Genomic DNA, 15,546 nt, shown 5'->3' with positions numbered 1-15,546 from the left:
TGCTCACACAGTGAACCTACATGCATGCATACCACACACACACACACACACACACACACACACACACACACACACACACACACACGTCAAGAAGAATTAAGTGACCACACAGGGCATTCAGAGAGTGATGGATAAGACAGGCTCTCGCCTTGATAATCCTGTTATCAAAAGGGGATTGGTTTGCACGCAACCTATGCATATCCTCATGTGTACTTAAACCATCTCTAAATTACCTATAACACTGAGTATAATGCAAATGCATGTTTGTTGTATGACAAGTGAAAGCCTGTACAGGCTCAGTACGCACACAGTGTTCAGCAGGTTGACTGTAAAGCTGAAAGGTCACAGACATGGAGGGCACCTGCTCCAGTGTCACTTCAGCTCATTGGTAGGTACACAGTGAATCAACTAGCCCAGGACTGTTCCCTCCACACCAATACAGACTACAGAAACCAAGTTTAATTTCAACCAGGCTGCAAGGAAAAACACTTTCAAGAGAACACCAGAACCTAGCAATCACAGGGAGTCAGCATCACCCAGGACAGCTGCTCTCTGCAAAGGGTTGTAGCTGAGGGATCTGCAAAACGGGGAAGCTTAGCTTGTCTTATCGAGTATGTGCTCCAAAGACTTCTGAGGATGCAGGTGTGCAAGCTTACAGCATCATGCAGAAGGCTTGCCACTATTCTTCATTCTGTCATGTACCTGTTCTTGTTTACTCATGAAAGATGGCTGGCTCTGCCTGTCCTAATTCTTGTGTTGTCATGGAAACAAGGATGGATGTATGCACCTATACACGAGTCAATGAAACAGATCTCTCTCCTCTCTCTCTCTCTCTCTCTGTCTGTCTCTCCCTCTCTTCTCTCTCCTCTCTTCTCTTCTCTCTCTCTCTCTCTCTCTCTCTCTCTCTCTCTCTCTCTCTCTCTCTCTCTCTCTCTCTCTCTCTCTCTCTCTCTCTCTCCTCTCTCCTCTCTCCTCTCCTCTCATCCTTCTAGCTGTCTCTCATTCACAGAGTTGGGAATCGAACCCAGGGCTCTGCACATACATTTCTCATTCCCAGACCATTGGTGGCATTCTGTTTTAGCAAAACAAGCCCCCACTCAATTTAAAAATAACCTTTCTTCCACTGTCCCATTAGCCATGTCCTATCACACCTTGTCCCTTCCTGGATTTGGAGGAGAAGGCAGTGTGACAAAAGCCCACCCACTTCTGCCTAAGGCCCTCCCCTGTGCCAGTCAGGGGTTTCTGATAGTCTCTTCCCCATTAGGTCTTTTAAACCATAAATTAGCATGGAAAAAGAGATACCGCATGAGTCAACACACATCCTGAAATTTTGGAGCATTTATCCAAAGCACTTTGCTTTCAAAGTGTTCTACCTCATAACTCCATTAACCACCACAGAGGCACCTGGTGCTGCCCAGTTCATTTGGCCCAACTTACTCCATGGAGTCGATGATCTTTCGAGGCTCCACGGGGCACGGGTATATAATCTCATCTATGTGGCTCAGGTTGCAGTTAGAAAAGGCAGTAGAGATGTGGATGAAGGCTTCCAGCTTCGGCATCTGGCTGGCCATCAGCAGGAGCTGCTGCGTGGCGGTGACATTCAGCTGCACCGCTTCTCTGGAGAGGACGAGGCAGAGAGAGACGCAGTAAAGACACCCAGCACACCCTGTCTCGCCGCATCTCCTCCTATGGCCAGCACACCACAATGTAACTAACTGTACCATCCCAGTGGCTGATAGGCCAGTCTTTAAGTGGTGTATACTTACTTCAATAATGGGTAAAAGGCTGAGATTTTGGTGGCACCTCATGAGACAAAGAGGAAAGGGATAGGTCTGTGGCTACGCGCACGTGCACACACACACACACACACACACACACACACACAGAGAGAGAGAGAGAGAGAGAGAGAGAGAGGAGGCGAGAGAGGAGAGAGAGAGAGAGAGAGAGAGAGAGAGAGAGAGGAGAGAGAGTGTTCCCAAGAGGTTGGAGGGAGTGTACCTCAGATGTGCATCAAAGCGCACAGTGGCCGCACAGTGGAAGATGATGTTGGTCCCTGACAGAAGTTCCTGCATGTCATCCTTGCTGATGGCGAAGTCACGCTGGTTGAGGTCTGCTGAGATGGGTCTGATCTTCTCATGCACATTTGGACAGACTTCTTTGACTTTCTCAAACAGCTGAAACAGAAATCCACAGGCCACAGGCCTCATCAGCACCACGAAGCCCTGCAGCAAAGCCCTGCGTATGTGTCTATCAGCTCTCAAAACCCGGTTTACACAAACGCTAGTATTTCCAGTGAAGGTGATTCCAGTCAGGAGCCCTTTACTTTACTCCATGCATGTGGTGTAATTCGGATCCTAATTCCAGGAATATCTGAAAAAGCAACGTCTAACAATCAGTTGGGTGCATACTTTGAACTTTGCCCTGAAGGGGAAGGGATGAAAGTCACTGTGCTGGGCAGTTTTATGTCAGCTTGAGACAAGCTGGAGTCATTGAGAGGAGGAAAACTCAAGTGAGAAAAGCCTGTAGGGCATTTCCTTAATTAGTGACTGATGGGGGAGGGCCAGCTCATTTTCTTCCCCACTTAGCCAGTTTGAGGCCAACTTGAATGGCATGGGATGCCATCTAAAAAACAAAACAAAGTAAAATTCAGGTAGTCAGATAAATCTATCTCGTTTGCATCAGGCAAAAGCTCATTCAAAGACGCCGGAGGACCTGGGTGAAGACACTAGGGAAGGAAGTCAACCCCTCAGGCAGCCAGCAAAGGGCTTCCAATTCCTGCACGGTAAGGCTGGCCCATCAGTAGGTGCCACTACAGCTCTGATAGCAATTAGAAAGTTGGGTGGGCCCTGGATGGTTTCTTTTGGTATATGGGATAGACAAGACTGATAAAATGTCAAGTGCGTCAGTCTCAACAAAGCTCTTGGAGGCAATCTTTAGCAATTTTTGTTGTTGTTGTTTTTGAGACAGGGTTTCTCCGTGTAACAGTCCTGGCTGTCCTGGACTTGCTTTTTGTAGACCAGGGTGTCTTCGAACTCACAGAGATCCGCCTGCCTCTGCCTCCTGAGTGCAGGGATTAAAGGTGTGCGCCACCACGCCCGGCCCATCTTTAGCAGTTCTAATCTTGGCCAATCAAGAACATGCTGGCCGTTTGCTTTTACAGTCAAGTGTCTTCCCCATGACAGTTCTTCCCGCTGAACAGCACATGTGTGAGTTTGCACGGAACATCTGCCCTCTCCCCCTGTTGGTAACTGAGTCTGTCTGAGCCTCTTTGGGTCTTTGTGGCATCATTTCCTTCAGTGTTAACTGTGGCCTGTGGACACTGTGACTTTGGAGAGGCCTGTGCGTTGGGTGGAGGGCAGATGAATCACACTGTGCTCCACTTTTGAAAGAGTTCACGGCTGGAATTTGGACTCTTAGGAAGAAGGGGTGACCCCCGTTGGCCTCATTTGGAAGGTGTCTGCAGGAGATGGGGCTTTGTTTCTGGTAAGCTGAGCGGGTGCTATCTATGATAAGGGCTCTGTTGCCTGCTTTTGATCACTTCACAATAATGGGGCTGCCTTGTGTGGCCTCAGTGGATGAAGAGGAGCTCAGTCTGGATGTGACTTGAGTGCTGGGGTGCTGGTGGGGGCCTCCCCTTTTCTGAGGACAAGGAGAGTGGGGATAGCGGGGAAGAGGGTGGGAGGGAGGGACCAGGAGGAGAGGAGAGAGGGAGCTATAATTAGCATGTAAAGTGAATATATAAATTAAAAGAAAAGCAAAACAGTTCTGAATTGAACCTTGGGCACCTGAGCTCAGTGCCAGCTAACAACTGTGATAGCTGACACACTGCAGGTGTGTTCCAGAACTGTGAGGGGCGGTAAGGGCGCTATGGGGGACGCACAGCCCTCAGAAGACCTGCCCTCCAGCTTGATATGTCACTTCTTTGGCACAGCTCACACAGCCTTGGGGAGAGGACCGTTTTCTGGGATTAATTTCTTGTTAGTGACATAAGAATAAACACTTCGCAAGGATTTTTAAGATGAAATATGATAATGAAAGTCAGTGCTCGGCATAACACCTGTCACTTACCTCCCTTCCTCTCCTCTCCCTTCCTCTCCCCTCTCCTCTCCCCTCCCCTTCTCCCCTCTTTCCCCTCTCCCCGCCTCTCCTCCCCCATCCCTTTCTCCCCTCCCCTCCCCAACCTCTCCTCTCCCTGTCCTCCCCTCCTCTTCCCTCTCCTCCCTCACTTCCCTCTCTGTCTCTTCTTTCTCCCTTCCCTTCTCCCCTTTTCTCTCCTCCTTTCCCCCCATCCTCTCTTCTCACCCCCTCCCACTGTGTTGAATAAGCTTTCTCTGATCTTAGTACCTGTCATATCCAGTGTCTAAAACCTGTGTTTTGTGAGCTAAGGTCATGGCTGCTCACCCTGCTCACCTGATCATTCTCTGTATTTCAAAGTTCATCCACCTCAGGGACAATTAAAGCTTATTGAGTAATTTCTGTTTTACCACGGAAGTTGACACTGTGTCCAATGTAACATGCCAAAATAACAGGTCTAGCTTATAAAAATACAGCACAATGCTGTGTGTAGGCCCATGCCTTTAATCCTAGCATTTAGGAGGCAGAGACAGGAATGTCTCTGAGAGTTCCAAGACAGCTTAGTCTATATAGCAAGTTCTAGGACAGCACCATGAGATCCTGTCTCAAAAAAATCATAAAGAGAATTTAAAAATGTGAAAATACTTAAAAATTAGGATGCACAAGTTCTTTATTTCTCAAAGCTGCCAAAGAGAAAGTGTTCTCTTCTCTCGCCTAAAGTTGTTTCAAGCGTGTTTTGTATTTCCTCAAATGGATTCCCCCAAACCCTATATTTCCTCTATAATTTAAGATATAAGACTTTTTTTCTTTAAATCTAAGGTCTTTCCATTAACATATTTACTTCTTATCTGGGGGAGCTAGGGTACCTTCAACATCTAGCCCAGTGCTGGCAACAGACACTCAGCCTGCGCTTGCTGACTGAAGAAGTTCAAGGCCCTCCAGGGTTTTAGGTTGGGGATCTTGACACTAAACTCCCATTCCTTCTTGTACCTCCCCCTCATCCCCTTCCCTCTGTGGGGCAGGCTGACCTACACTACACACTAACGATGCCATTTGCTCTTCCTTCTAGGGTCAGAGAACACCAGATCCTAAATGTGCACACACCTGCTGGTTTCCCCCTTCTGCGCGCAGCATCCAAGAGTACATTGCTAGAGACAGGCAGACGAGGACCTTCCCCAACCACCGCAGCAGCGAATGGCAAAGGAAGACCCTTCCAGAAGGTGGAGCAATGGCCACAAGAGGTGACACAAGTGAGGCCTCTTCCCTGAGGAGCCTTCGTGTTTTCTACCAGGTATGCTTCTTAATAAATACAGGCCAGCCTCACTGCCTGCAATTTTAAATACCTTATTTGCTTAATTTTCTTATTTCTCAAATGGCAGTTACCTTGTCTCTGCCCTACTGCTTCACATAAAGTTTGAGTTCTAAGATTATCAGCCAAAAGCTGATGTACCTGTGCTTGGTAGAGGGGATGTCTGTTTCCCTATCAACACAAACTCTGATTTGAGAACAGTGTGAATGGTAGGGCAGAGAGGAATTTTTATGACCTAAGGAGAAGAAGGTTGGGGGTTTCCTCGTGGGCACCTGCTGTGGATTTCTCAGGCACGGGAGATGTGGCCCGGGGGCAGTCTTGCAGAGTTGGCTGGTACTGCATGGGCACTGCACTTCCTGCCTAAACCAGAAGCCTTCCTACGGAGTCACTCCTGCCTTTGTCCCCATTGCTAGAGCCATCCATGGAGACCTCAATGGCTCGGGGGCAATGTGTGAAAGATGGCAACCTCTCCATCAGTCACCTCGGATCCTAAATGGCTGGTATGCCGCCTCTTTTATCAGCTGGCTTTCAGGGAGGGTGGGTCTAAGTGTTTCAGCACATGCGTGTAATTCATGTAACCTAGACAGGCACCAGCTAAGCTGCACACACGAGCGTGCATGCACAGACACACCATAGGTCTGCGAGATCTGGGAGATGAAGGTTACTTATGAGCCTGGCCCGGCGGTACAGGCCTGGAGTGCCAGCCCTTGGGAGGTAGAGCAGGTAAATTCCGAGTCCGAGGCCATTCTAAGACACATAACAAGACTCCATCTCAAGCACAACATTAATTAAAAAGTGGCCTATTCATTTTTACTTCTATCTCTTGCAAACGCCACGGTGAAGTGATAGAGAAGGGAATGTGGGGTGTGTGTGTCTTGAGGTACCCGTGAAACTGGCTCAGGCAGCCGCGATCTGGCCTCAGGGATAATGGTGAACAAACAAAGATCTTGCCTGGGTAAAAGAACTCAGGGGTCATCGACATCATCTTTATATTATTCAGCACAATATTGTTTCATGCATTGGTATCTCATTTAATCCTCATAAACCCCTGAGAAACAGGTTTTGTTAATTGATCCGTTGTATAGATAGACAGGATGTGGGTGGGTCAGGCAACTGAGGCAACCTGTCCCCGCGGGGCTCTGTTTCCCTAGTGTAGGAAGGAATGGGTAGGGCTAAGTCTGGAGCTTTTTTCTACTGTCCTGTGCCATTCCTCAAGGAATCCAAGAGCTAAAACTAACAGCGATAGCTACTGGCTACTTAGGCTTCTAGAATCATCAACCACTCAGACAATAGCTGTGACATAAGAAGAAATTAATGGGGATGCCACCAGAACTGTCCCAGAGGGCCAAGCTTGGGAATTGCTGGTGTGTGTGTGTGTGTGTGTGTGTGTGTGTGTGTGTGTGTGTGTCCAACATCAAAGGTCGCCCTCTAGTGACCCACTTCTGCCAGCCAGGTCTAACCTTCACTGATTGCACAGCCTCTCAAATTTTACAATGGAGAGCAAGTACCCCAAACTGGAAGAGTGGGGACATTTCAGCTTCAGAGCATTACAAAGATGATTTACTTTCCTGCCCTAAATACACCCCTCTACGCCTCTGCTCTCTTTGGGGGAAACACCACAAGCATCTCTGTTGTGTCTGTCTTCTTTTTCTGTCCCCTGTAGGTGGGAGGTCAAGTCTTCATTTCCTTTACAGCCATTGTAGTAAAACAACCCAACAAAAGCAGCTGGAGAGTGAAAAGGTTTACTTTAGCTCACAGTTCAAAGTACATTTGTCATAGCAGGACGTCAAGGCAGCTGGGGCCAGCCTGTAGGAACTGGTCACATTGTATCCAGGGTAGAGAGCTATCGGGGAGGTCTCCCGCCTCAGTACCCTAATTAAGATAATCCCCCACAGGCATGTCTCAACTGCCCAATGCCTGTCACAGAGGCCTGGAGGCTTGCCTCCTGTGGTTCTAGACCCTGTCAAGATGGCACTACCCACCTCAGAGCCATACAGAAACACGCACAAGCTCACAGGCCCAGGCGTTGCCCACTGTCCACCATCACCCCACAGCACATACCTTACTGTTGAGGATCTGGAAAACCCTCTCCTGCAGGGTTTGCCCGGACTTGGGTCTCACAAGGATGTAGATGACTTTCAAGTGGGGGCTGGTGCGAAACAGCTTCTCCATCAGCACCTTGCCCAGGAAGCCTGTGGCCCCCGTGATGAGGATAGACTTGTTGCTGTAGAAGGCTGCGATCATGGACATGATTCCGGTTCTCCCTGTACGGTTCTGGGAAGAGGGTCCTGAGGAGAGAAGGAACAGGCTAAGGTCTCAGAAGTCTTACAGTTCAGTCACTCACAGTATGTCCAGGGCTTCCCGAAGTTTTGAATGGGGGAAAAACTGAGAGAGCCACAGGTTTCTGGGAAGCAAAATCGGCCCCAATCGATATTTCTGAACCCGCTCCACATCCTAGGCTTTTTTGTTGTTTTTGTTTTTTGTTTTTGTTTTTCGAGACAGGGTTTCTCTATGTAGTCCTGGCTGGCCTAGACTTGCTTTGTAGACCGGGCTGGCCTCGAACTTACAGCGATCCGCCTGCCTCTGCCTCCTGAGTGCTTGGATTAAAGGCATGCACCACCACCACCCAGCTCATCCTAGGCTTTATGCTAGGAACCATTGGGAAAAAGACAAGTGTGACAGTTTGCCGTCTTGTGAAGGACACACACACACACACACACACACACACACACACACACACACACACACGAGATACCGTCGGCTACATTGTGTTGAGTGAAAAGCACTGGCGGGCAGACCAAGGCTGTGGAAGAGCAGGCACCTGGGACTCAGGCCTGGTGGCGGTGTCCATGGTGGCGATGCTGGGAGGTGGCAGCTTGAAGTTGAGGCTGACAAAGGCTGAGATAAGTGTGTTTTAGGCCAGAAAGCATGAGAATAACCCTCTAAAATCAGAAACTAGGGCTCACATAGCTATTTTATTTAAAATTACAATGTAATTAATACGTTCACTTATTTATTTAATTAGTTACCGAGTTGGGACAGATAGCAGAGTCCAGCTGGTGTTTCTGCTCTTTGGATTCTTCCTTAGGCTGAAAATGGGGGCTGTCACTTCCTGCCTCTGCCATTCTGGGTGTTTAGCTATGGCACACCACAAAGAGGGAAGCCTGAAACCACCTGCATTGAGGTGCCTAGGAGAAGCAGTGGCACGGTGCCCGCCCGGGCCATTTGGGATCACCATTTGCAGGATTATAGAAAAAGAGCTGCCTAGTTAGCTGAGGGCCAGGGTGGCCCAGGGTTCTCTGGCTGCTGATGTGAGCCCCCCTGGGGGCTGTAGCAGTAATTACGTTCTCTTTTCCACCCTGAGTGGGAGACCATCAGACAGCAGCCCAGGGCGCTCAGGGAGACCCACCTCTCGTGCAGCTCAGACCGAATCTGCTTCTGTCGCTAAGATCAAGTTCAGGACCCCTGTTTTCCATTCTCTGCTGTCAGCCTCTCTCCCTGCCCCCTTGTTCTTTTCAGAGATTTGAGGTTTTCATTACCTCCTGGTTAGGTTTATTCCCTGACAATGCACTTTCCTTGAGGCTGTTGTGATGGGAGTGTGTCCACGGTTCCTTTCTCATCCTGTTTGTGGTTGATGAAAAGGTGTGAGTGGCTTAGTTGAAAGCTCTGTCTTGTTCCTGATTTTAGTGGGATTGTTTCAAGTTTTTCTCCATCTGGGATGATGCTGTAGTCCTACTCTGTTCTAGGACTTTTATTATGAAGGCATGTGAATTTTGTCAGAAGCTTTTTTTTTTTTTTTGCATGAGATGACAATGTGATTTATTATATTTATTGGCTTGCATAAATGCTTTCTGTATGTATGTACCTGGTGCCCTCAGAGGCCAGAGAGAACATTGGATCCCCTGGAACTAGAGTTACAGACACTTGTGAGCTGCCATGTGGGTGCTGGGAACTGAACCCAGGTCCTCTGGAAGAGCAACCACTGCTCTTAACTACAGAGCCATCTCTCCAGCCCTCATTTCAATACAGCTGAGTAAGTGCACGTACTGAGAGTCTCCTTCTGTGACTCGGTGTGTTAGCCTGCGTGTTGCCAGACATGGCACTTGGAAAGCCGAGCGCGGGGAGATCTTCATGTGGTGACTCCTAAACGGTGACACATTACAAAGGAAACCTTATCTGTTAACCCAGTGGCTATGGACACGCAGCTGAATGATTGATAAACCAACGTGACTTTCATACTTTGCTTAGAATGAAACTCTCTTATATGCAGATGACTTTCCATATTCCAAGTCAGTGGTGTTTGCCCAACAAAATGATCAACAATGCAGAAGTTCTGCCCCTGGGGATGACCCTGGAAGGGGCTGCAGTGCTGCGGGTGTCCACTGTGGGGCGGTGCCTGCTTATCGAACATCCGTAAACCATGTCACAGGCGTCTGCTCTGGAGAGGGAGGAAGTAGTGGGAATAGCATCCTGGGAAGCTGAGCTGCTGTTTATAACTTTCTGTATCTGCAAGGTCTGTGCAAGTCCATTCACACCCTCACTAGTTCAGTGTGAAAGCACGCGTGGCACAAGCCACTTCATGGCCAATGCATCAAGCAACCTCAGTCGTGAGTGTAAGACAGTGGTCCAGACTCACTCTAGTCTACTAAGAGACCACGAGTCATTTCTTAAAGGGGTGGTATCCTAAATCTTTGCTGATCTGTCTCTCTCCTCTTTCTCTGTCTCTCTCCTCTCTCTCTCCCTCCCTCCCTCTTTCTCTCTTCTCCCTCCCTCACCCCCTCTCTCTAGTGTGCATTTATGTGTACATATGTATGTGGAAGCCAGAGCTTCCAAGATCACCTTGGATTTTCTTTTGAAAGGATCTTTCCATGGCTTGGAACTTGCCAAGTAGGCTAGGCTTGCTGGTCATGCAACCACAGGGATCCACCTGTCTCAGCCTTGCCCGCACTGGGCTACAGCGTTATGAGGGGTTGGGTCCTTGTGCCTGGGTGGCAGGCATTTCCTGCCCGAGCCATCTCCTTAACTCTTGCACCTAAACCTTAAGGGTCTTCTATTGCAGAGTGGTCACTGATCACCCACGCACATCAGATCTGCTGGTGTTAGACCACAGGGCCGAGTGGCATGAGCAGCTTCCTTTTGCTCTGGACCCCACTCAAAGCCAGGTGCCTTAGAGAGCTTTGGGTGAGTGGGCTACAGTGTTTCCTAAAAGCCCAAGGGGCCCACAGAATATTGTGCACCTTATTTTGGTTTTAGGAGAGACTAGATGCAACAACTTATATCCTTTACTTTGGACAGACTGTCTTGACCTGCTTCAAACAACTGGATTCCCGGAGAGGTCACAAGACAGGAAGGCCCTGAGATTTTGTTACTTACTTGCCCCGTGGCTGCAAATGTCTTACCAGCAGGTTTGCGGTTTTGCCATCTCCTTGCTCACTGAATCCTCTCAGCACAATGACTGCAGTAGTAATGGGCCAGGAAGGAAAAGTGATCAAGATTCAGGCTAACTACTCTATCACAGGCTGGAGAGCCGACGGGCTCCTTCGCAGGACACTGAGGTGTGTTGACAGCCTTCTTGGCTCGGAGCAAAGTGCTTGTTACATCTTTATTCTGTGTAATGGAGTCAGTAGCAGCGCACTAGCCTGAGCACGGGCTAACTGTCAGTCAGCTCAGGCAGTGTGCAACGGTTGTACGCTGGATATAGCAGATGCATTTGGAGCCACTGCTTGGCTAAGTTGAGGGTAACCAGTCAGCCATCCTCTGAAACTGAATTCTGAACAGACTAACCAGGTGGCTAGAATCTGGATGTGGTGGGAATGGTGGCCCTGCGTCTTTCATGTCTGTCATGGTAGCACTAATTTCTGTAATCTTTCTAGGAATATGGTTTTGCTTTGGGGAAACTATTTGGTGGGTAGGGCAGTCGCCTTGCCCGCCTCTGTACTCCCATTTTTGACAGTGGCAAGACAACACAGGTGTTCTGCCTGTTCTGGAGTGTGTTTATTCCCCTGTGCATCTGTAACCTGAAAAAGCACCACATGTTGGTCCTGAGAAAGCCTGGCCCACTGTGAGCAGGACCTGGCTGAAAGGCCAAATCTCCTTCAAAAGTGCTATTTCAGGGCTGGTGTCTGATTTCCTTTACCTCAGTGAAGTTTTCCTTGTAAAAGATGACACCTTATAGGCCTCATTGGGGTGTGTGTGGGGGCACATGGAGGAATGAAAAAAAAAAGGTTAACAGGACAAATTCTTGGTATCGGGGTCCTCAAGCAGACCCATCCTTCTCATCCACAAACGGTTGCAGTCATGGGAACTGATTGAAGGGCCAGGAGAGTCACATGAGAGATTGAAGGGACCGTTCTACGTGGCCCAAGCAAGACAGAACAACAGCTTTCTGACTCTGGGTGCCACCTGTTGGGGCTGGTGTTACTGCCTTCATCTTGAATCAAACACTGACTGTCTAGTAAAGCTCTTGGGAAAGAGTCTATAATTTACATTTTATTTTAGTTTGTGTGTGTGTGTGTGCTGGTATGTGTGTGGTACCTTCTATGTGTGTGTGCATGTGCTGGTGTGTGCGTGCGCCCATGTGCACATATGTGTGGTGTCTTGTGTATGTAATGTGCCTGTGTATATGTGTCTGTGTGTATGTGCACATATGTGATATTATAGTTATAATAAAACATGCAAAATTATACCTTCTCGACACAGGAGAGTGGATATTAAGTGAGAGAGGAATATAAGGGTTTCTAGGAGGGATAAAGTAAAGGTTAGGATAAGGTTGAAAAAATATAGGTGTCATTTTGGTAATTATGATGGATATCATAATCTAATTGAGTCAAAACCATTACTTTTTTAAAAATTTTATTTATTTATTTATTTTAGTAGACACTGTTTTGCTTGCATGTATGCCTACACACCAGAAGAGGGCACTAGATCTCATTACAGATGGTTGTGAGCCACCATGTGGTTGCTGGGAATTGAACTCAGGACCTTTGGAAGAGCAGGCAGTTTTCTTAACCTCTAAGCCATTTCTCCAGCCCCAAAACCATTAATTTTAATTAAACTAATTACCATAATTCCACTTAATGTGTGGTGGCTTCTGTGTGTATGTGCCTATGTGTATATGTGCTTCTGTGTGTGTGTGTGTGTGTGTGTGTGTGTGCGTGCACATATGTGTGTGGTGCCTTCAGAGGCAGGAGGGGGATATAAAGTCCCCTGGTGCACACATCTGTATCTCAGCCTTGAGTCAGCCATTGGTAGGTGGGAATTCTCATAACAAACCATGATCAGCAGGATACTGATTGAGGTTTATAAACCCAGTCTACCGAGAGGACTATCGATTTATGGAATATGACACTGGAAAATTGCCGCTGTAATTGAGTACAACTGAGTGGTTGTACTCAAAAGTCTTAGTGGCTCTGTCACAGTATGTAGGTGGTCAGAAAGGCTTGGTGGCGGTTATTGGATACAAATTTACTAACTGTGTCTATGGCAGAGCAGAGACACAGTGCTAGGTGCGTCCTGTCATGACCAGGATGCCAGGACCTTGGTCGCTGCCGTGAGCTAATGACGGTTCTTGAGCCACATGCAGAGTTGTATTTTTAAAAGGTGACTACAAAAGTTGGTTGAGGACAAAGGACCACCACTTGGTGAACTAGAAGTTGGCATTTCTTAACATAAACTGCTGATCACACCCTGTGCTAATGAGCTGACAGTCTCTCCAGAAACATCAGAATAAATACAAGCACGCTGTTTGGAAGTACACAGTTAGGTTTTGAGAAAGAACTAAATTCTGAGTCAGTGCTAGTAATTTCCCTCATTCCCCCATGGGGCCTCATTCCTCCTCAGAAAAAGCAGCAGCAGCTGCTCTGAAAAGAGGAGTTCTATTGAGGGAATGAAGGAGGGCGTTTGTTAGGAGTCTGTTTTAAGACAAAGCCCTCAGGGAGCTGATTTCTTCCCATGCGCATAATCTGCAACAGCGGGCTTCAGAACAAGAGAAGAAAAGTGCGCCCTGTACAACAAAGCACACCAGTGGGAAGGGAGCCATCGGAGTGATGTGGGGGAACTTTCCAGAACCTCATAATTTAGCTGTAACAAAGGGTAAAATGGCCCCTTTCCCCTCTTGACTATGGTACGTGAGTGTCTACTCACTGTATTTTAACTTTCTTTTATAATGGCGATGAGGATAAACTGTGTGGTCACACTTTGCCGAGCAGTGAATGGAACTGTAAGACTGGCTTTTTCTGCATGGTTCCTCCAGTGGGATGGAGTGTGTTTCTTACTTCAGGCCACTCTTGCACCATCTGACCTCTGCCACGCAATGTTGTCACCTGGATGCCACTTACTAGTAACCTCGCTTTCTACCTAGGGCCAGGGCCTGTGTTTGCTTATAGATCAAACGATAAACAATTTGTCTTCTTTTTTGATTTCTATTACACCACATAATGTGATACTTAGTGTGTGGGGCTAAGACGCCTGCCAGCCTTCTTAGGCTTGCATCCAACAGGTGACAACTGACACATCCTGAGGGAAATGACAAGTGTTGTCATGTATACATGTATGTATAATGATATATGTAAAATAAAACATGGCACACATAACCATACAAAACATAAAAAACGTCAATAGAGCTTCCCTGGCCAGAGGAAAGATAATTCTAAGAAGAGCCTCTTGTGCTCAGGGAATGTGTGCAGCCAGAGGATGGCTTGCCTCCCAGCGCGGTGGTCCACACCGTGCTGGCAGCTTGATTGAGGCTGAGTTAGTGATGGCTGAGTGGTGGGCAGGACCACACAGCTGTGCATACCTCCTGCCCTCACGTCAGGGCCCCATGGTTGGGTGCAAGGCGCTCCTGAACCTTTTCCCTCTCCCCAGTGTGGCCTCACTGGCTGAACCATTTCTCTAATTTTCACTCCTACTTCTTTTGAACTTGCCAAGGGAAGAGATATCTGAGCCTAGCTCGTTGGGGTGCCTGTGCCCAAGTGTCGACCCTAGCAGCTCTGGAACACAGCTTCAGAAAGGAGGTTTTATGTCTTTGGTGGTGCATCTTATGAAAAAAATTTGACAATACAGTGATTAGAAATGCAGAACGAGACGTTTGGGGTGATGGACAACGGAAAAAGAGCGAGGAACCCCAGGCTGGCAGAGTAGGTGGCAGAAGACTGGAAAGTTCAGTGCCAAGAGAGGTAGGTGCTTATGGGGGCTAGGACACTGTGCAAGGCCAGAAGAGAGTGTCAGCACCCTAGGACGGGAGTTAAAGTTAGCGTGAGCCAGTCTGTGTGGGTACTAGGCAGAGCAGCGGCAGTCTGTGCCTGTCCTTCTAACCCCATATGGCTGTACGGACCAGCCAGCGTGAAATACAGGCCTGTGAAACCCTTTGGATACGGGGCATAGTTAGCGTCTGACGTGAAAGTCTGCTGCCTTTTCATACAGATCCTAGTAAGGGTCAACTTCCCTCCCCTCCCTCCCACCAGACAAGGCTTTGCAACAGCACTTCATGGCCTTGATGGCATTTTCCTTCTAGAACTCAGCATTTCAGCAGGGAGGGGATGGCCAGAAGTCATTTGCCTATTTTATTAGACAGTCCACAGCCTATCGCTGGATTGTCCTTAGCTCAGTCTCATATTAGGGGCAAGAAAAAAGAAATACAGGGACAGCCATGTGGCAGCAGCTGACTAGGGTCAGCTGGGAGTCTGTCGGGGGACATTTTCTGGAGTGCTTAGCAGAAGCAGGGCTTACAACACTGGCTGGTAGACTCTCACACAGCCTTGAGGACTTGGCAAGGTCCTTGTGTTCACTAACTTCCTAGAAAAGAAGGATTAGTATTAATTCCAGGTCAGAATGTGGAGCTTGATGCTTGACCTCAAGTTGAAAGAAGTCTAATCATATAGGTAAATTAATTGTCAGCAATGGCCTTTGTGCCAAGTTTTTGTTCCAAGCATTTTTCTGCTTCACGCACAGGGACACTGCATAAAAGGGCTGAGAGGAATAAACTCGGGGCAGCAGAGTTCACTGTGCGCCCTCCCGATACTTTTCTTTTTACTTTTGTCTTTTCCTTTTATTTTTCCTTTGTCACTTCTGTTTCCTTATCCTTATTCCCCCAAATCTAGGGTCTCTTTGACTTTGCCGGCAGGCTCTAAGAGGAGTCAAGCTGATAATGACTCTCCCTCCCTCCC

At 48.0% G+C, this 15,546-nt stretch overlaps 1 protein-coding gene across 1 annotated transcript in view; it reads right to left on the bottom strand.

The window, feature by feature from the left end:
* The window catches only part of Far2 (fatty acyl-CoA reductase 2), a 43,585-nt gene that overhangs the window by 16,870 nt on the left and 11,169 nt on the right, over window positions 1-15,546 (bottom strand). Inside the window, exons 2-4 of the mRNA XM_051155614.1 lie at window positions 7,445-7,671; window positions 1,999-2,174; window positions 1,438-1,617 (exon numbers count right to left, since the gene is read on the bottom strand). Coding sequence (XP_051011571.1) covers window positions 1,438-1,617; window positions 1,999-2,174; window positions 7,445-7,633 — 545 coding nt within the window. The 5' untranslated portion in view covers window positions 7,634-7,671. The remainder of the gene's footprint in view (window positions 1-1,437; window positions 1,618-1,998; window positions 2,175-7,444; window positions 7,672-15,546) is intronic.

Source organism: Acomys russatus, chromosome 13, assembly GCF_903995435.1.
Source record: "Acomys russatus chromosome 13, mAcoRus1.1, whole genome shotgun sequence".
NCBI classification, from domain to species: Eukaryota; Metazoa; Chordata; class Mammalia; order Rodentia; family Muridae; genus Acomys; species Acomys russatus.
The sequence above is the reverse complement of the archived record's forward strand: the minus strand, read 5'-3'. Positions and strand labels throughout refer to the sequence as shown.